We start from the raw sequence: 20,447 nt of genomic DNA on the forward strand, positions 1-20,447 counted from the left end.
AGTACTAGTTTCAAAACTACTTAAAGTATAAAAGTAAAAGTAATGTAAGGGGGAAAAAAAGCCATTAAGGATAAAAGCCATTGAAAATGAATGCATCTTAGTATAATGCACATATATTAAAGAACCATATATGTGTACTATTGAGCATTAACATGTGTTTCAGAGAGCAGAAGATATGATGACTAGTTGCCTATAAGTATTGTAATGGTGCAAAAAGTCAAACTTCAGAGGCATGTTATCATTTATCCTAACCTTTATTGGAATGTACATCCAAGTTTAGTTGCAGGAATCTGAGGGAACGGATGTAAGAACAAAACTGGACAAGAACATCTGTGCCACAACCACAACCAAATTCACTCTATCCGGATGGAGCAATTTAACTGGATAGTTTTTTTTTTGAAGGCCGGAATGAAATAGAGTAACGAGGCTGTTTTTAAAATGTAAGGAGTAAAAAGTACAGATAATTGCGTGAAAATGTAAGGAGTAGAAGTAAAAAGTCGTCTGAAAAATAATTACTCCAGTGAAGTATAGATAACCAAAATTTCTACTTAAGTAAGGTAACGAAGTATTGTACTTCGTTACTTGACACCTCTGGATGAATGGGTGGATGGATGGATGGACCACTGATCTATCTATCTATCTTTGAGGCGTGTCACCGCTAGGGGGCGCTAGTGATCTACAACCTGCCGAAGCCACGAAGAAGAAGAGTGACGTATGTACCGGAAGTCTGTTTTAGAGGAAGCTCGCGGAAGCTGTCTCTTTTGTTTTGTTTTCTTCTTAGTTTTTCTGTGGAAACCTGGTCGCCTTTTTAGTTTGCATAGTGCGCTATACGGTTTTATTTCTCAAAAATTTTATCTATTTTATTTATCAAAACGTTAACTTTTATCTTCCGACATTTAGTCGTGTATAGTGAGTTAGCTCCGTGGGCTCTAACAGCTAGCGGGCCTGGAGCTGTTCTTAGTCAGAACCTGCTTTTATCAACAGCTGCTCTTGTTCCGCCTTACGGGCTGTTTTTGACAGAGCAGCTCTGGGAGCGTGTGAACTCTACGGTGATCAGATCAGGCTGATTCCTCACACTGACTGGAGTCAGAGGGACAGCAGAACCTCCAGTTCGATCAGCTGATCGGTAATCATGTACGCCCCGCCGGGCCCCGCAGCCCCCGCCGGCAGGAGGAGGAGAGCCGGCTCCTCCACGCCCAAGCAGCCGGAGCGGAGTCTGGTGTCGGCGCTGCCCGGAGCTCTGTCCATCACGGCGCTGTGCACGGCCCTGGCCGAGCCGGCCTGGCTGCGGGTCCACGGGGGGACCTGCCCCCGCCAGGAGCTGGGGGTGGCGGACGTGCTGGGATATATCGATCCCAAGCTGCTGGACGGTGAGACCCGCACCAGAACCAGAACCAGACCCGCAGTTGGTTTAGAGTGTTTCGCTATTAATGCTTAGTGGTGTTTAACATTTATTAAAGGATTAGCCCCTTGAGATGCAACACCTCATTTTCAAGGGGGTCCCAAGAAAACATACTTTACAATTAGAGACGATTCAACAGTCTCTTGGGACCCTGGGCAAAAATTCACAGGGGGCCCCTCCAACTAATTAATCAACCTTATATAGTAGATAATCTGATACTAACGAGAAATGTGAAAGAAAAACATTTGTTTTAATGGTGCAGTTAGTGCTGGGCGGTATGACCAAAAATTTATATTACGGTATTTTTCAGAATGATATCTGTTTCACGGTATATCACGGTATTTTTTTTTTTCATGCACAACTGGGTGTTAACCACATTTTCTAATGATTTGGAAAGGAATTGCTGCAGTAAATTGGCTTAGAATGGCCTATTTTACTGTCATGAGGAGGATGCATAAATCAAATAAATTTGATTTAGGCATGCTTCTATTTATTGAACATAAAAAAACGGAACATTTTTTAATTTCCCAGCATTATGTTGTTTTGGTTCCACCTCCTGGTGAATGTCAGGTAAAATTCTTATGTGGTTCAGGGCTCCAGACTAACTTTTTTCACTAGGAGCACAGTAGCCCCTAACTGAAAATTTTTAGGGGCACAATCAGAAATTTTAGGAGCGCACATCGTTTATTGACACGCTAACCAAATTTTTACATTTCTACTACATTTCAGTGTATTAGTAATACGTATTTCATAATAGATTAATGAATTACCACAATGTGCTGTTTCAAATGCAGTGTTACATTTTATTGTGCACTTTTAAAGATGCCGCAACATAAAGTAAACTGTCATTATATATAAAAAAAACATACATTCACATGATAAAAAAGTGCTTGGTAACAAAGTGCTTAGTAACCTTTCAGCCATGAATTTAACTGTTAAACACAGTACTTAACAAATGTACAAATATTGGGGGTACTGGCCAATAACATTTCCCTACTTGTGTCTTTACTAAAACCCTGAACTTACACCAGTCGACCAAATTCACTGCCTTCACTCAAATAACTAAGGATCTTACCAAGAAATATTCTTATTTCTAACCTAAAAATGCCATTACACCTGATAACACACATCACTTAAAAGGTTAGGTGTTTTTCCCACGTGTTAAAATGTAACTTTCATTTGTGTCAAGCAAATTTTAAGTTCTAGTTACGTTTTAAGTTAGAGTTTTGGCAGTGTTCAAAATAAAATTATGAGAGCTGCTGTATTGGAGAACATTTTCTTTTAGTTAAAACTGTAGCGGGGACAGATGTTTAGAGAAACCTATGTATGTTTCATATCCGGCACTTTTTAATCCTCATATTGTACATTTCTGTTTATTTCTGTTTATACATTTTACTTTATTCTATCTCTTATTTTATCTCCATATACTTGTTTGCTTTTATATTTTTATTTTTTACTTTTACTGTATTGCACCAATCACCACAACAAATTCCTTGTGTGTGTCAACAAACTTGGCAACCCCCTTTCTGATTCTGATTTCTGATTCTGATGTACCGGGTGAAGGCTGATTTATGGTTCCGCGTTACAACAACGCAGAGGCTCTGTAGGCTCTGCGTCGATTTAAGGCGGAACCATAATTCAGGCTTTAGGGGAAAATATCGGAGAACAACCAGAAGAATATAGAGTGGATTAAAAATAAAACTTAAGCACTGAGCTACATGTGTCTCCCGTCTGGGCCATTGCAGACTCATTGCCTGAGCATGATGTTACTAAAACCAAACATACCCGCCATCTCTTCTTCTAACTTTATGTGCGCGCCGCGGCGGCAGCGTGTTGTGTCGCATTAAATGTGGTCCGGGCGTAATAGCTGCTTTGAGCTGGTGAAATTAAACGAAATAAATAAATAGATCCCCCGACTACAAACCCTTTCAAACTCATTGGCCTGCAAATATGCTGGTTCATTGACGCACCCCTTCCACGTTTAACGTGTAAAAAAAAAAAAAAAAAAATATATATATATATATATTTTTTTTTCCTGGCAAATTTACTGGTCGCACGTGTGCGAGTGGACATGAAATTTAGTCGCACATACTCAAATTTTGGTCGCAAAATGCGAGCATTTGGTCGCAGTCTGGAGCCCTGTGGTTACGTTTTGGTTGGCCAACGATTTATGTTTGTGGTTTGCAACCGGTACGGGAGCGGCCAGTCTATTTCCTTATATTACAACGCCGTTATTAATTGTTCGTTTTTTTTCCCACTTATTCCACCGAACACCGAAAGTGGGTTTTTTTTGCCATTTTTGGTCGAACAATTTCGGTTACTGAACAATCGGTGCATCACTACTGCTAAACAGTCCCCTCACAAACAGTGTCCAGCGGCGCTACGTTCCCAACGTTGTGTACGCTACTGTACATACTCACCGGTATTACGGTATATGAAAAATTCATATCATAAGAAAAATAAACACCGGTATTCGGTATGAACCGGTATACCGCCCAGCACTAGGTGCAGTATTGTATTGTTTCAAAATAAAATAAAAACACCACCAGCACAGGGCGCACAATTATTTCCATCCATGCACCTTGGTAGCACATTTTTATACATTTCTTGCAAATAAATTCTCAGCATTCTTAGCTTGTCACTTAAGTTTAACTGGACGCAGCTTTGATTTGATAGCTGAAGGACAAGTTTTGAAGATAACTATTTTATTTTCTGCTAGCTGAATATACAAGTTGATTGCAGGTGTCCTGACTGTGACACTCAACATTAGAAGAACAGATTAAGCTGCTCTGAGCTAGATTACCTCATGTATTATATTGGCACTACTTGATGATTTTGGGGCGCCTTCTGGCTCGGGGCCCCAAACATTTGCCTGGTATGCCTGTTGGCAAGGGGCGCCTCTGATTACAATATATCACATTACAGTATAGACATACATGACATAAAACAAACCCTCCCACACACAACTCCTACCCACATAAGTCTAGTTACAAAATAGACTAATTGTATAACCCGAACAATTAACATAACAGCGAGGAAAAAAAAGAAAAATAAATACGAAAAAAAAGAACAAAAAATACATAAATAAATTAAAAACATAGGCAATTTGTTTTAAGATGAGAGTATAATGACAACTTAAAACAATGAATAGAGGTAATAGAACGCAAAAAGAGAGGAAGATCATTCCAATCTGATGGAGCTTTAAAATTAAATAATCTTTTACCAACCTATTTTGAAATTCTAGGAACAAAGAAAAAAGGAAAATTCATATGTCTGACTGAGTATGGAGAGTTATATGGAATCATGAGTTCTTTTAAATATGGAGGACAGTGAAAATAAAGACATTTAAACAGGAACTGAAGCCAGTGAGATTTGGGTTGCAACCAGTTCAATGAATCAAACATAAAACAATGATGTGTTCTGAAAGGACAACGTAACACAAATCTACATAATGAATTAAATAATACAGTCAGAGGTTTAAGATGGGTATCTGGATTATTTTGATAAACAATATCTGCATAATCAACAAGTGGTAGTATGAGTTGAGAAATTAACCTTTTTCTTTTTCTGTTTCACACTGAGGAAGTGTGAAACAGTTGATTGAATGGTAAAGTGAAGGAAGACAGCCCTATGCTTTTATAACAGTATAATTAATGTGATATCTGTGCCTCCTCAGATTACTGCATGAACCCGCAGACCATCCTGCTGCTGAGGGTAATAGCTGCCTTCTGTTTCCTGGGGATCCTGTGCAGTCTAACTGCTTTCCTGTTGGATGTCTTTGGGCCCAAACACCCTGCCCTAAAGATCACACGTAGATACGCTTTTGCACATATACTTACAGGTACTGATCTGTCATCTTGTCTTTATTCTCTCCCAGGTCTTTTATTTATTTTTTTTTAAACAAAAAAAACTTGTTTAACTGTCTTTTTCTCTGTCCTCTTAGTGTTGCAGTGTGCCACAGTCATCGGGTTTTGCTACTGGGCCTCAGAGTTGATCTTGTCTCTACAGCAGCAACACAAAAAGTATCACGGTTCTCTCATATACGTCACATTTGCCATCAGTTTCTACCTGGTGGCAGGTGCAGGCGGAGCATCTATCCTCGCCACAGCCGCAAACCTGCTGCGCCACTATCCCACCGAGGAGGAAGAGCAGGCCTTAGAGCTGCTCTCAGAAATGGAGGACAGCAGCGAGACTTTCCCTGCTGACTATGACATTGCCAACCAGTTTCAGCCGCCACCTGCTTACACACCTTAATGCCAAGAATCTGGCAGACTGACCTTGTTTCCTTTTCAGCACAGCTATTTGCTTGATGTGCAAACCACACTCTTTATCAAATGGATATCTTTGCAAATACTTTTGGCAGTGAACAGTGCACATAGTTGGTGCACAGATTCCTTGAATGACAGGGCTTGGGTGCATGAAAGCTTTCTTTAGTGGTGACAGAAATTTAGGTGGTAATTCTTACTTTCACCACAGAAGTGGTTAATGATTTGCATGTAAATGGCTTGCAGGAACTGGTCCTTACATGTAAAGAAAACTGAACTGCAAGGAGTGCTGAACAGTGCTCAGCACAAACTGATAAAGCAGCCACGGGCTATTGACACTTTGTCAGCAGCTGCAGTGATTGGACATGGATGGAGCTTTGCTAAGCAGCATTGTGATTTAATCTGCTTGCCATGTGTCTCTCTTTTCTTTTTTTCTTATACATCACAGATGCTGAATTACATGCACACTAACACAATTGTTTTAGTCATTTTATGTAAAACACCCCAAAAAAGTATTTATTGTATGTGCTATCTTTTTTTTTGTTTTTTGCAAGCACCTGTCACTGGCATAATAGTTTTCCATCTCTGTACTTGAAAAAACAAAACAAAACAAAAAAAGAGTAAAAACTGTGAGAGATCTTTGTGGTGTTCATAGAAGGGATGATGGTATGTATTGTGTGATGCAGAGAAATAGCGATTTTTGTGTGGGGGGGGGGGTCAAAAATATGTTTTGTCATCTTAATTGTATTTTTTAAAGATTCATTTGTAATTTGTGATTACCATATGTGACAACTTCATTGTGTGTTTCCAATTCATGAGTTCTTTAGGGTCCAGATTTTAAAGTTTCAGCCAGAATCTTATGTAAACATCTCGTGTAAGGTTTCAGCTGATGCTTGAATTTGTGACCGGTGTGGTGAATCTGGTCTGTTTTACATTGTTCTGTTGATGCCATTTTCTGAGTTTTGTTCCTCACTTCTATCACAAGTATGTAAATATTGATTGCTTATACATAAAGTGGTCATAATAAAGTAAGTGTCATATTTTAGCACCTAATTTTCATCTTTTACTTGTCATCAACTCCTCTTCTTGAATTTTCACCAATTGCCATGCATTTTGCATTACATGCAACTTGTAACTTTGTTTAGTGGGGACTTTTCCACTGTGCAGTGTATTTCTGAGTTCACCGTCTAGACGCAACCTGGCATTAAAGAGAGTAAGAGCCTTACAACCTAATGGACTTTAAAGGGCATATTGAATGCCACTATGCTTGTACAAAAGTGTTTCACACCGTTTCCTGACAAATAAATACTAAAATACCAATTTCTAAGTGGATCAAGGCATTGACACACCATAATGTCAAGTCTGTGGCAAATGGTTCAAGTTCACCAGAAGAATAAGGAAGGGATTAATAGGGAAGGATGTCCGGGAAAGAAAGAACTCAAGGCGTGAAAAGACAATGAAGCTTACTTGGCAACGTCATTTGGCCACAACATAGTGGTATATATACGGACGGGCTCAGTGAGGTGAATATCAGCACCATCACAAGTCTTTACGGGCTCCGTGGCAATTGTGAAGTTGCATTTTCCTCCTGATCGCTCATATTAAGTCATGCTGGCTACCAGGACTTTGCTGTCAAAACAAACACTGGCTGTTCCTTTTCGTCAGCCTGTCTGCTTTGTTCACCATGGTGATTATGGCAACTGGGGAAATACCAATGTTGCAGTGGTAAGATCAAATATGTGATCAGTGAACGGCATCAGATCAGTGCAGACATTGCTGTGATTTGTGATACAATGTATTCCAGGTTTTCTCAGGATGTGGATGGTGGGATGGAACCGACATCCACGAGGGGGTTTAGTGAGTATCAAGATATCAAGAATTTCAGAACATTACATAAACATATCGTGCAAAGATGGGAACTGACAACTACTGTTTTCAGCACTATGTACCACCTGAGCCGAAATGGTGCTCGCTTCCAGATGTTTGCTCCAAATCAACAGCAGACACAAGTGATGGACCACATGAAAAAGCAACCTGCTTCTGGAGAGAACCGGTGGGTACCACTTAAACCTTTTTTTTTTGATCCAGGTAACAAGATAAGTTATGTGACTTGTTTATCTGTGCGTGATTAGATAACTGACTTGACTCATTCCAAAAATTAGTATCTCTGACTATATCTGGCCACTAACCAGGAACATGATGACGGAGTCAGCTCGCTTCAGCCACAGTCATTTAAAGATGCAAATGGAGGATCTATCCACGCTGGATGTAAAGAGCTTTGATGCCGTTATCTTTCCTGGAGGCCACGGAATCACCAAGAATCTGTGAGGATTATTGAAATATGAACCAATCACTTTGAGACTTTGACACACAAAGCAGAGTGAAATGAGTTTCATTTCATGATTAAATGTGTAGAAATCTGTACATATTTGAAACATTTTTTTAGGTCCTCTTTTATGAAGGATGGCAAAAACTGCAAACTCCAAAAAGATGCGGAAAGGGTGCTTAAAGATTTCCATCGCTCACAGAAGCCTATTGGGTATGTATCATTTGCAAACTGCTGAGACTCAGTACTGAAGTCAACTGGAAGTACAAAATAACCTCTTAAAATTTACAATATGAGGCAAAATTGCAAACTGTAAGGCATGTGTGTATGCAATTTGCATTACACTTCTCAGAAAGCAAATTTTTAGGAAATACGAAATAGTGTGACCTGTTTTCAATTGTTATATAGCATTAAAAAAAGCCAATTATCAAATCTAATTAAGCTCATTAACAGAGCAGCCCCCTTTGTCACAAAAACATATTTCTTGACTCATGGGAATTTGATTCGTAGTTTTCAGTGAGATTTAATACATAAACAAAGCAAAAAGGTTTGTTAAAAATATGCTTCGCGAACTGTTTCAAATGTGTAATTTGTCTTTCACTTTGCTTTAAGAGGCTCGGCGTTTAAAATCTTCATATTGGCTCTCCCATACCACAGTAGGAAGGGCAGGTGCAGTAAAAATAGTCTGCACTCTTAATCTGTAATTGGACAACATGAAAGCAACTGTTCCAGGCAGAGACAGAACAAAGACAGAACAAAGACTGCAACACAAATGGTCTGCCATAATGCAATCTGTTACAAATTATTGATCTGAATCAGATTGATGAGGTGGGCTGCTCTGCGGACCGGTGACAGGGTCAGATGAGAGGGCACGGGATGTCAAGTGCAGAATCGAAGATTCCAAGTGGCAGAAGAAGTGGGATTACAGGAATTAAGGAGTTGAGCTGGAAGCTGGAAGGAGGTGGTAGCGGTCACCATGACAACTAAAGGTTAAACAGTATGTTGACCGATGCCCTACATCCATAGGAGAGTAATCCTTGCCTGTTGCCATTAATGCTGAGAAAGACTTTGAGCCAACAAGGAACCTTTTTACACTAAACTGGGTTGTGGTGTGTACATTTAAAAGATTTTTTTAAATCAAGATTTCTGAACCTGGTGACACAATGAACATTGATAACCTTTTTGAATGTATAATATTGTGTAAAACTTTTAGCCCCTGCCCTTGTTGTTTTATTATAAAATGTCCGTCCATGTTTAGTTTACAATCCGTTTATTAAGATAAAAACTTAAAATACAGTGATAGTATTAGATGTTGATTAGTGGCTCTTTATTCATAATCGGCATCAACCACAGAAAGATTCATAGCGGCAACTTCTAGATAATATGTACACTAATTTAAACCACACAATATTCACAAAATGATTCTACAAGCAAAGGTCAGTATTTAGCAGAGGTGTATAATCCAGGTGCCATAAAGTAAAAACCCTGCCATGTTTCTGGATCAGCCTGTACATTTAGAACAGGGGTTTTCACTAACGACCTACCATCTACCTGCAGAGGAGCTGGTTTAGTGACCGGTTGGAACAACTGCTGGACAGGATTTTTACTTTATGGCACCTGGATCATACACCTCTGGTATTTATTGTGACCTCCCTCAGAGGTAAGCACAGATTTAACCCTAAAAAGGAGATTTATTCATACAGATTATGCATTCCACTCAGCCTGCACAACTTCAGATCGCTATCAATATTCTCTTGAGATGTATTCCAGGAAATCATCATGTCAGCATCTGCTCAAATAAAGAATTACTTATTATGCAGTCATTAATTATTCCATAATTCACTACTACAGAATGGTTTCATTTTTTTCTTTAAATTAACTTTTGGAATGTTTCTCAGGTTTTAATTGACAGTATTTTAATGAGAGAAGCCTGTCAGTCTGTAAACTTGCCTCTTTGAAGGATTCTCCAGTCTTTAACCAGTTCTTATACTGGGAGAGATTTTATTTTCAGGCCTTAAATTCTGTGATGTGATCCTTTGCTAAGGAACATATAATATAGTTCTATTTCCTTATATTGTGTGTATATGCATATAATTCTATCATTATACATTTAATACAATTTCCCTAAAGGGATTAATTCAGTATCATTGAACTGACCCGAAACTAACTGAACCCAACCCAACCCAACCCAACCCAACCCAACCGGACTGAACCAAACTGGATATTTTCCCATCTTGGTCAGGCTAAACTGTTAATCACGACTTCATCAGACCATGTTTTCCTGCTCCTCTTTCAGCGTGGCCAGCATGGCCACTGTGCTGGCCTGCCGGGCTCTGCCCAGCATCGCGGTTACCATGGGCTACGAGCATGACGACAACACCCGCTGGGGGAACTGGCCTCACACCAACATGGTGCAGGCCGTGAAGGGCATGGGTGCTCAACACAATGTCCGTGAGCCTTACATATCCTTTCAGGTAGAAAGGATAGAAATCATTTGGATATCTCCTCATCATGTTTGTCTCATCACATTAAGCTGAATTAACTTCTGTTTCAACCTTAACCCTTTCTTTCACGAAGCCTATGTGGATGAGAAGAACAGAGTGGTTAGCACACCATCCTTCATGTGGGAGACGGAGTATCACTATCACTACATATTTGACGGTATTGGAAATATGGTCAACCATGTGATGCGCTTGTCAAGCAAATGATGTGCGGTTTCAAGCCTGGAAAAGAATTAGTAATTGTTGGTAATAACATCCAGTTTTTACCTCTTCATGTGATGAAATCTTATCTGAAATAATATCAATGATTTCATTAAAGGGAAAATGACATGTGTTTGGTTGATGGTTAGTTTGTATTATAGGTAAAAATGTATAGTATAAGAATCAAAAAGAAAAAATCAATGAAAGTAGATCTGCACATCCCAGGGGCTTCTCAGCAATGTTCTGTCAATGTTGACTTAAGGTTTACATCCGAAGACTTCAGTTGTTGTGTATAATAGGCAGAAATTTTATGTGATCCTCAGATTGATTCGTTAATCATCACGGTCATGTGTTCAGCTTTAGTGCTATATAGCAGTTTCAGTGTGGTAAAGAATGACCAAAAACAGCAGGACAAAGTGGCTGCTGGTGCAAGAAGCCCCAATCAATCAGTTACACATAAATGAGGAAGTTAAATCCCTGGACTATGCTAATAAAAGCAGCTGTTGGACATGTTTCTCAATGTACTCTACATTCCTCCTGCTGAAACCTGACTTTAAAAAGATGACTCACCTTTCATTTGGAGAAGAGACAAACTATCTGTGCTATTCCCAAACGAGGGAGGAGGAATTCATGTGGATTCATGTCCCAGTGTTGATATCTCCACACACTTATAGTGTTTGGGACTATACAAATTTGTTCTACACTGCATTGTCTTCATCTAAACCATATATTTGGTTTAGAGTTCATTGTGGGAAAGAATGCATTGTGTTATATCCAAAAGAGGGAAAACAGATGAAGCTTTGCATGAAATCTGTGACTTCCTTGTGCAGCAATAACGTCAACTGTTTTCAGTAAGTATTGATCAGTCCTACGCATCCACTTTAACTCTGAAATAATGGCGGGTTTCCTCACTTGAACTGCTTACTTTGTCTCTTTTTTACAATATTTCTATTGGATTCATGTCTACACATTAACTAAATTGGACCAAAAGATATCTGGGGCTCAATCCCAACACATAATGAGATGTTTCATTTTGTATATCTTCAGCGATAAATCTATATTTTGAAGCAACATAATAAAAGGGGGATTAACTTTCATTCAAAGGAATATTCTACATATCCTACCTCAAACAAATGATCTTAGGGTGCGTTGTCTAGCTCTCGCCGTCTCCCATCTCTGCAATCAACAAAACCATCCAAAGTAACTTTGCATTTCTGTTCAGGTCATCACTTTAAGGTATCATGTCAGCATCAGCAATGATGAAACCAGCTCACACAGCTTTACTGGACATCACAGCAGCGATTACTAAGAGACTCAACAAAGCAATGATGGAAGAGAAGTCAAGAAAATCCCAAAACGAGACTGAATAAGAGTAAATCTTAGACAGCTTCTAATGTTCTAAGTCTATTTAAAGCCACAAGAAACTGATTGCAAACACAATCCTCCAGCTTGGCTTCTTCTCCCACACTCAGTACAAGCACAAAATACGGGAAAAATATGCATTGAGTATAATTAATAAATAAGAGAAATAAAATCTAAAATCTGAGTACATTCACAGCAGTTGGGGTCAAAAGAACATAAAATCACATCCACGCCTCTGCACCCCATCCACAAAGTGCTTTAGTGTTGGTTATCTGTTAGTGACATCACTGTCATACAGTTGATGATGCCAATCTGACAACTACCTATAACATTAATCAATGAAATGAGCTACCCAGCAGCCTTTGATAGGAGGAATATTTATTATTAGGTTAATATACTCTCATTTTAGCTGGTTATTCTTTAGGTTCAGAGATACATATTGAAGGAAACGAGCCTCCACCAAACATTTTGTTGGGTGATTTTACATTATTTTTTGTGACTCTTAGTTGCCTCTGCCACCACGTCCACTGTTGCTCTGTGAACTTACTTCATTATTGTTAATGTGGGACATGGAGCTGTAAAAAGCTATGCTCAGGGATGAGTTCAAAGTTAATTTTGGGGATATTTTGCTAATAGCAGGGACGTGAGGCTGGGAGCAAGATGGCATCTCAAAAGAGAAATCACATTTTTCTTCAAATGAAACGGATACTGAGATTTTGACATGAAAAAAACTCCTTGGTGTCACTTATATTCCTAAAACATCTATTCACAACAGTTTTTGTAATTATTCTCTTTTATCCTCGTTTCTGATGTCGCTCTAAATCTAATCTAAATCTAAATCTTTTGGATGTTAAAATGCAATTCTACAAGTATGTGTTATCAGGGTAGACAAATGTCTGTGACAGTCTCAAACATTGTAAGATCATTGTAAGTAAAACTGACCTGATCGTTATCTTCAGATATTCTCAGTCTTGTTACTCACGGAAAAGTAAATGATGTAATATACATAATAATTATGTTAATGTTTTAATCTCATTCAGATTGGGTTTGTTTTATCTTCAATTTGGGACTTTTAGGAAAATCTATTTTTTTTCTAAGGTCATAGTTATGGAAATGTTTTTACTTTTCTTTGAGAAAAGGTTTTTCCTCAAATACCTAAAAAGCAGCAGTCACGCTCAGTTTGATACATTCAGAATGTAACAATTTATTAATTCCAAACATATAAAAATGACAACCAGCTGTTAAGATATAAAATTTTCCACTTTATACAAAGCTTCCAAAGCCATCATCACAAATGCATACTCGCTCCACACGAGGGTTTTTAATCTGAGAAATGTCAGTAAAAATAGTCCAAATGTTGACTCTTCTCAAAGTACAGCTTCAAAAATTTACATCTGTTTGTCAGGTGATGTATAAAAACAAATTATGTTATAATTCAGTAAAAAAAACGAAAAAAAAACGACATTTACAGTCGGTTTATGGGCACAAAATTCATAACAGACTTATAATTCAAATATCGAAGTATACAGCTAACTCACTAAATGTTCGGCCAGAAGTTTAAAACGTGAAAATGCCCGACTAAAAGATCCCATATATAAGTTTCTGAAATATTCACAGTGTTGCCTCCACATCAGTGATGTGAATTGTAAACAATGTTGCATATCATCACTCATCTCAATAAATACAAAGAAATACAATCTGTAAAACGGCTGTTAGATAACTTGTGATCCTCTGATCAGCTTTGTTTGAATATAGCTCGTCAACTTGACCAATAACATCACAAATAAGGCAAAAAAAAATAAAAATTTTCACCGTGTTTCTTGTCAAGTTTTCCAATGCGTGTTAATAAATCACAGGGTAAACTTCTGATTCAGGTGGAGAAAAGTAGCATGTTTTCACTTGATGAAATGGCGAGAAGGAATTTACAACACAACAGCAGGAATGTGTCCATATTAACCTAGATATAAACATGTGTACATTATGAATAAATACTGGCAGACTAATGAGCCAGAGAACAGTTGTGTAACGGGAAATGGTTCCAGGCAACCAGGAGTAAAATCAGAGATGCCAATAAATATCTTCAAAGTAAAGTTTTGTTTGTGTTATAAAGCTGCCAGGAGGTTCTGAATCTGCAATTGTAAGAGTTATCATGGGATCTTAAAGTTGTGTAATTTGAACATTGTCATGTTAAGGAGGAATTGTAGAACGCCTTAAGTACAGTTTGATTGGCATCACAGGCACCATTACAGATGCAGACATTTCTGCTTACAGACGTCACATTTTATACTATGAAGACCTTCATAATTGTCAGAAGAATCCTTTATTACAACAAAAGGCAAGTCTTGGATGCAGCCTGTTGTTAAAAAAAAAAGCAGGTCTTAGATCTAAAACGTGAACTTTTCTTGGTCTCTGTGATAATTTTATTACTTGGTGTCTGATTGTCAGAATTTAAAAAAGGAAAAAAAAAATATTGTAAAATACAGCAATTTTAGTTTCATTTAAAAAAAAAAATAAAAGAATCCGTCTCTGATTCATTATAAATGTAAGCAAACAAGTAAAAAAAAAAAGAACAGAACATATTGGAAAACAACCGAGAAGTTGTAGCAAGAGATTTGACAGCACACAACACAGAGGGTTGGTATCTCTTCAAACTGCTTAACACAAGATAAAAGCTTCAAAAGGTTTCCAGGGTGCAGCTCTCCAACGCTGCCGTCTCTGCGTTATAAATGTCATTCGGTATCTGCCTTGAATGCACCTGTTTAAAAAGAACAAGGAGAGCAGAACAACATCAGAGAACAGTCATTAAACAACAAAAAGGTTAATTTAAACTCAGAAACATGCATAAAGTCCCACAGCAGCAGGCAGGAAAAGGATTCAAGCAGGCAAGCAATGAGAGGTGGAAAAAAGAGGAAAGAAGTGCAAGGGCAGGAAGAGTAACGGACCAAGTTCAGCTGCTACAGCAGTGCTGAGCTGGAGTCAGAGTCTGAATCGTGGCCGGGGCTGAGGCAGCGCTCACGGGAGCAGGCGGACTCCTGGGCCCGCCTGTACTCTTGGTACTCCAGGCGAAGGGCGTTGAAGCGCGCTTCACTGAGAGAGCGGCTGGACTCGCAGCGAGGAGGGTTGAAAACTGGTGGGCTGACTGGGGGAGATGGGCCTGGGGAAGGGCATCAGGGACAGGATAGGCATGGATGGGAATGTCATGGGACAAGCCTACAAAAATCACAATGCTAGCGCACAAGATTAACACATGCAGCATCAACGGATCAAGCATCACGCTCACAAACATACATGCAACATTTAACCTTCGTCTGTTGTTAGGGTCGCCACCGACCCGTTCTTAGGTTTTAAATTCATAAAACTACCACAAAAATGCGTTTATTGCATCAAGGCTTTTTGACTTTGTCAGGAACCTTTATTTCAACAAAATAATATCCAACATTTTTTTTTCACTAAATTATAAAATGCTCTGGTTGAAATTGTTACCTTTTACCTTTTTTCCATTTCCTTGAAGTAAATGGGTCGAAATTTACCCATAACACCATAGATGTTACTATAGTTAATAATATTAAAATGAAAAAATAACTGAAACAAATTTATTTAAGATATGTGTTCTAATACCTCTCCGTAATAGCCAGGTAACACAACAACCTTTTATTTATTCATATGATTCTCTTGAGGCTCATTTTACCAGTTTTTAAAATTGAAATTAAGGGCTAAACTGACAAAAAAAAGGCCCAGAGTCCCATACCAAAAATATTAAAACCAATATTTTCATGGATAAGGAAGCCTAACAATGTAACCAAGAGATGAGAAACAAATTGGATGATGGATAATTGTTTTTAGTGTATTTTAGAGGTTAATTTAAAACACGGGTCAAAACCGACCCGTTAACATCGGAGATGGTAACAGAAAGCTGACACCAGACAAAGGTTAATAATAGAAAAAAAAAGTCTGTGAGAAATGATTACCTTTTCGTCTCTGATCCCGGAGGCCACGAGTTTGATCATATCTAATATCACCCTTGCCTCTCTGAAACATGTGTGATTGATCAAACCTTGTGGCCTCCAGGACCTCGGAGTCCACACAGGCATCGGCAGAGTCCCATTCATAACTCTCATCTACTGATGTGTTCCTTCTAATGAAATATACAAAACAAGCGGTCAGTTAACATGGATTACAAACAGGAAAAAAAAAAACAAAACATCAGAATGAATAATATTTTGGCAACATAGATAAATAGGTCTGCAGCGGCTTTCCAGTGTGTTTGTTATTCCAGCTGTATAGAGGATTTTTTGTGCCAAAATTAAATAAATAAATACATCATTAATTAATTAAAATGGGAATGAAATATATCATTAATTAATTAAATGTGTCATTAATTAATTAAAATTAGAATGAAATATGTCATTAATTAATTAAAATACAATTCATTTTAAGTAAAAATATATATTTATTATTTCAGCATTTAATTAATTAATGACACATTTAATTAATGATTTCGTGTTGCGTGTGAATCATGAAATGTAAAACTGCATTTAATTAATTAATGACACATCATTCAATTAATTAAATGCTGAGATAATAAATATATATTTTTACTTAAAATGAATTGTATTTTAATTAATTAATGACATATTTCATTCCAATTTTAATTAATTAATGACACATTTAATTAATTAATGATATATTTCATTCCCATTTTAATTAATTAATGATGTATTTATTTATTTAATTTTGGCACAAAAAATCCTCCATACAGCTGTGGGGGCGTTTCACCTTTTCAATTTCCTCCTAGGCGGCTCCATCTCGGCTCTGTGCCGCTCATTCTCCTCTGTGGTCTCAGGGGAGCTGAGCAGCGTGGGAGTGATGGACAGGGACTGTCGGAAGAGACCGGCGCTGCCTCTGCCGCTGCTCTGACTGGCATAACTGGCTCTCCCCCCATCCCTAATCTCCACGTCCCCGCTCCTCCCCATCATCCTGTCCGGATGTCTGTAGCCCTCCCCCTCGCGGTGTGGGAAGGGGGCGTAATAAGGAGAGGGCCAGCTGATGCCCCGGGGCAGGTAGGACCTGGGGGGGCCTCTCCTGGAGTCCATGGCTCCCATGCTTTCCCCTCTGGATCCCGGCCAGTGCTGGTACTGGGGAACGGGGATGGAGGTGGGCATGGGGACATAGTGATGGGCAGAACGCAGAGGTTCGTGATAAGAGGGAGACCACCTGGAGGACTCTGGGAACACGGTGGCTTGCCGTCGGGGATCAGAAGGTTCCAGCAGTGGTGACATGGAGGTTTGTCTGGGGGGGTACATAGAGGGGTTGAGGTAAGGACTAGCTAAGGGTCTTTGTGGAGGATGAGGCCTCTCTAAACTCCCCAGGCTGGGACGCCTAAATGGGGCGTACTCCCTCCAGGAAGGGCCCGGCCTGGGGAAGGAAGGTGGCGTGCGGCCTAAACTGTAGGACTTCACCCTCACATCCGGGCTTGGAAATTCATCCCAGTAACATTTCTCAGAAATGTATGTTCTTGGGCTCTCAAAATGCTCCCACCTCTGTGATCCTAAGCTGATGGATTTCTTAAGGAAAGGACGAGGATGTCCCACACCTGAAAGAGTCCTACAGGGGCCTATACTTAAGGATTTCTTTAGAAACGGCACCGGGGCTTGAGTTATTCGTGAAACAATATTATTAGTCCTGCTTCCCTGAGAAGCTTGTCTTTGGGATTGCTCTGATAAAAACTCCCTGCTGTCTACAAAACTCTGAGAGTGTTTTGAAACGATATCTGCCATGCCTTTAGCTGCACTGAACAAGGTATACGCCGACCTCGACCCAAGTCTGGATTCAGGCCTGTCTGACCTGCTACTACCGACTCGAATTCTTGTTTTCTCATCGTAGAGCTGTTTGCTGGTTTTTTCCAGACCAGTGGAGGATAATCTTGATTCATCAGAGAATCTTACTCTGGTTTCCACATAGGGGGGGCATCTATTGTCCTGTTTTTTACTTGTCCCAGAGCAGCTCTCTGCAGCACCCACAGAATCAGTCTGTTGTCGCTTTGAGCCAGTTTCTAGATTCTCCTGAACATGAACCTCCCAGTTTTTAGGGACCACGTCAGGCTTAGTTAGCACAGATCTTTGTCCAGAAGTGTCTGTGACTGTAGCTCCTTCGGCTGGTTCATCCACACTCATTTCAATGAAACCCGGAAGGCTCAGGTATTCAAGAATTGCACTTGTCTGGAGTGGGGACATTTTAGGAGACGGGGCTGCAGGCTTGGCCCTGAAGGATTCGGAAATCCTGGGCACAGAAAACTGAGACTGGTCGCTCTCAACCTCTTCTACAAGTGTTAAAGTTGGAATGGGGCTGGGGCTATCAGAGAAAAGACAGTTGTCACTCCTCCTAGAGCGTGCTCTGACACCTTCGATCTCCAACTCAGAGTAAAGCCCTGAGTTGCGTTGGTCATCGTGGCCTCCGGTCTCTCTATCTTTGGCCTTTGCTCCACCTCCATGATGTCCAAAAGGTAAGGTAGAACAACTAGAGGGGCTGGAAGCCCTTGTGGTTGTGTAACCTACTTCTGCAGTTCTCCCAGTGTGATGGTATGATGCAGAAGCTGAACTCTCAGGCCTTTCATGGGTGACCAAGAGAGCCTTGGCTGGTGATTCCCGGAGCCCAGACCTTGAAGCGAGGCCTTTGTCATGTGTCTTTTCCCTTACACTTTGCTCAGAGTTGGACTTTGTGCACATATCTGTCCTTTTCCGAGGACTGGACGACGTGACTCCTTCTGTTGCTTCAGGACACGGACCAGGGCTTTCAGAGGAGACGTCAGGGGAGAGCGTTGGGAGGGAGGTGTTCTGGGTGACGGGGGAGCGTGATGAATCCACAGCGAGAGAGTTATCCGTGGCTTCTCTCGGCGTGCGAGGATACTGTGACTCGGGCAGCGGGGTCTCGCAAGAGCTCTGAACAGGTATGAGGCTGGTTACGGATGTAACTGGACTTATGTCCCACTGTATGCGAGCTGCAGGGAGCCGGTCCAGGGGACTGCTGGCACTGCCAAAGTAGCACGCCCTCCTGTAGTCAGACACCCGACTGGTTACGCCAGAGGGTTTGTTTTTGTGCCTGATAGTGACATCTTGTGGCTTCCATACAGGCTCTTCTTCTGACTTGGGAGCATCTCTTTGAGGGCTTCCAGCGTTGCTGGACTGCGGCTCCTCCCTCCCTCTGCGATGTCTCTGCTCAGCTGAATAATCTTTTAACTCTCTTTCAATTTCCTCCCTCTCTTTTGCTAGTTGGGCACACTTGTTCACACTCTCCCTCTCCAGCTCGCTCTCAAGCTGCGATACCAGGGTCCTGTTATCAGTTAAGGTACTATCCATGGGCTGGTATCCTGAGTGATGTGGTCTGTCTCGTTCTCTATCAAGAAGCTTTGTTCTCCTACCCAAACTGGGGAACAGGTCTTCAGTGCAGCCTGCCATGCGATACCTCTTCAGAGAATCACCGTTCTTTCTCTCACCGTTGTCTGAATAAAAGCTGGCTCTTTCCAAAAGAGTCTCTGAGGCTTGCTCGTCATCTGAGTGAAAGCAGCCGTGACGGGAGAAGTTTCTGGCCATGGCCCGTACTCTCCCGGGGGAAGGAGGAGGCCGGCTCAGCTCTGGTATGTCCACCGTGAGAGGAGACTCCTTTCTCTCATCCTTCCCCATGCTCAAAATGCTTGACTTTGGCGAGTCCCTGAACGATGTCCTGTTGCTCCCTGAGCCGCTAGCACCACCATTACTTAGTACGGTTCTCTTTATATTTTTCTTGCCTGAGGGGCTCGAGCCCTCAGGTAGCGGCTGGACAATGAAGCGTCCATCCGGGCCTCTGGAAATGGACTCAAGGGCAGTTGGGGAGGGCGCCTGAGAACCCAGGTGGCTCTCAAAGAGTGTGTAATGAGGTGGTGGAGAGGAGTTGGACAAGAGCTGTTTCCGCTGATCACTGTATTCGCCGCGGCTGCCTTTATCAAAGGAGGAACGATCGGACTGTGAAGACGAGGTGGGAAAGAAGGGAAGAGGTGGACACAGCTTTAACTTGAGGACGCTGTCCGGGCTACGAGGAGGTGAGCGATTTCTGAGAAAGGGGAAAAAAGGGGATAAAACAACAATTTGCAAATCTCTGCAAATGATTTCTACATCAGAGATTGACATTGACTACGTTTACATGCAGTCAAAATTCGGGTTATTGCTAATATTCCGGTTACTGAAGCATTCGGAATATTCCGTTTACATGGTAATGAATCATGTGGGATATCTGGATCAAACCAGCGACACGTGGAGAACATGACGCAATTCCCATCATTTCCGCTTCTTCTTCCTGTATCCAAATTCAAAACAAATGCTACTTCGCGCAACTTTTCGCTCACCTTCTTGTAAATC

General features: G+C 40.5%; 3 protein-coding genes across 4 annotated transcripts in view; 2 read left to right on the forward strand and 1 right to left on the reverse strand.

Annotated features, from left to right (window-relative positions):
- The first annotated feature begins 724 nt into the window (after positions 1 to 724).
- On the forward strand, positions 725 to 6,715 carry tmem127 (transmembrane protein 127). The gene is made up of 3 exons (XM_061729926.1): positions 725 to 1,370; positions 5,079 to 5,243; positions 5,346 to 6,715. Exons 1-3 carry the CDS (start codon positions 1,133 to 1,135, stop codon positions 5,654 to 5,656), a joined length of 714 nt encoding a protein of 237 aa, XP_061585910.1. The 5' UTR covers positions 725 to 1,132; the 3' UTR covers positions 5,657 to 6,715.
- A 463-nt stretch (positions 6,716 to 7,178) lies between these two features.
- On the forward strand, positions 7,179 to 11,255 carry gatd3l (glutamine amidotransferase class 1 domain containing 3, like). Its single transcript, XM_061729927.1, has 7 exons — positions 7,179 to 7,392; positions 7,472 to 7,524; positions 7,607 to 7,720; positions 7,860 to 7,991; positions 8,114 to 8,206; positions 10,290 to 10,455; positions 10,567 to 11,255. The coding sequence occupies exons 1-7, from the start codon at positions 7,276 to 7,278 to the stop codon at positions 10,699 to 10,701; spliced, it is 810 nt and encodes a 269-aa protein (XP_061585911.1). The 5' UTR covers positions 7,179 to 7,275; the 3' UTR covers positions 10,702 to 11,255.
- A 2,005-nt stretch (positions 11,256 to 13,260) lies between these two features.
- Positions 13,261 to 20,447, reverse strand: part of igsf9b (immunoglobulin superfamily, member 9b) — a 37,288-nt gene continuing 30,101 nt past the window's right edge. Inside the window, exons 19-22 of one of the 2 annotated variants that reach the window (XM_061730849.1) lie at positions 16,834 to 20,142; positions 16,026 to 16,192; positions 15,000 to 15,211; positions 13,261 to 14,812 (exon numbers count right to left, since the gene is read on the reverse strand). In XM_061730849.1, coding sequence (XP_061586833.1) covers positions 15,012 to 15,211; positions 16,026 to 16,192; positions 16,834 to 20,142 — 3,676 coding nt within the window. In that variant the 3' untranslated portion in view covers positions 13,261 to 14,812; positions 15,000 to 15,011. The remainder of the gene's footprint in view (positions 14,813 to 14,999; positions 15,212 to 16,025; positions 16,193 to 16,833; positions 20,143 to 20,447) is intronic. The other variant, XM_061730850.1, reaches the window with a different exon arrangement.

Source organism: Cololabis saira, chromosome 9, assembly GCF_033807715.1.
Source record: "Cololabis saira isolate AMF1-May2022 chromosome 9, fColSai1.1, whole genome shotgun sequence".
NCBI classification, from domain to species: domain Eukaryota; kingdom Metazoa; phylum Chordata; class Actinopteri; order Beloniformes; family Belonidae; genus Cololabis; species Cololabis saira.

Bases quoted from the DNA above. Each gene is read 5' to 3' on its own strand.
- tmem127 (XM_061729926.1), top strand. From the start codon at position 1,133: ATGTACGCCCCGCCGGGCCCCGCAGCCCCCGCCGGCAGGAGGAGGAGA. The intron at 1,371-5,078 runs GTGAGACCCGCA...GTGCCTCCTCAG, and splicing joins CGATCCCAAGCTGCTGGACG to ATTACTGCATGAACCCGCAG. The intron at 5,244-5,345 runs GTACTGATCTGT...CTGTCCTCTTAG, and splicing joins TTTTGCACATATACTTACAG to TGTTGCAGTGTGCCACAGTC.
- gatd3l (XM_061729927.1), top strand. From the start codon at position 7,276: ATGCTGGCTACCAGGACTTTGCTGTCAAAACAAACACTGGCTGTTCCT. The intron at 7,992-8,113 runs GTGAGGATTATT...ACATTTTTTTAG, and splicing joins CACGGAATCACCAAGAATCT to GTCCTCTTTTATGAAGGATG. The intron at 10,456-10,566 runs ATATCCTTTCAG...CCTTTCTTTCAC, and splicing joins ACAATGTCCGTGAGCCTTAC to GAAGCCTATGTGGATGAGAA.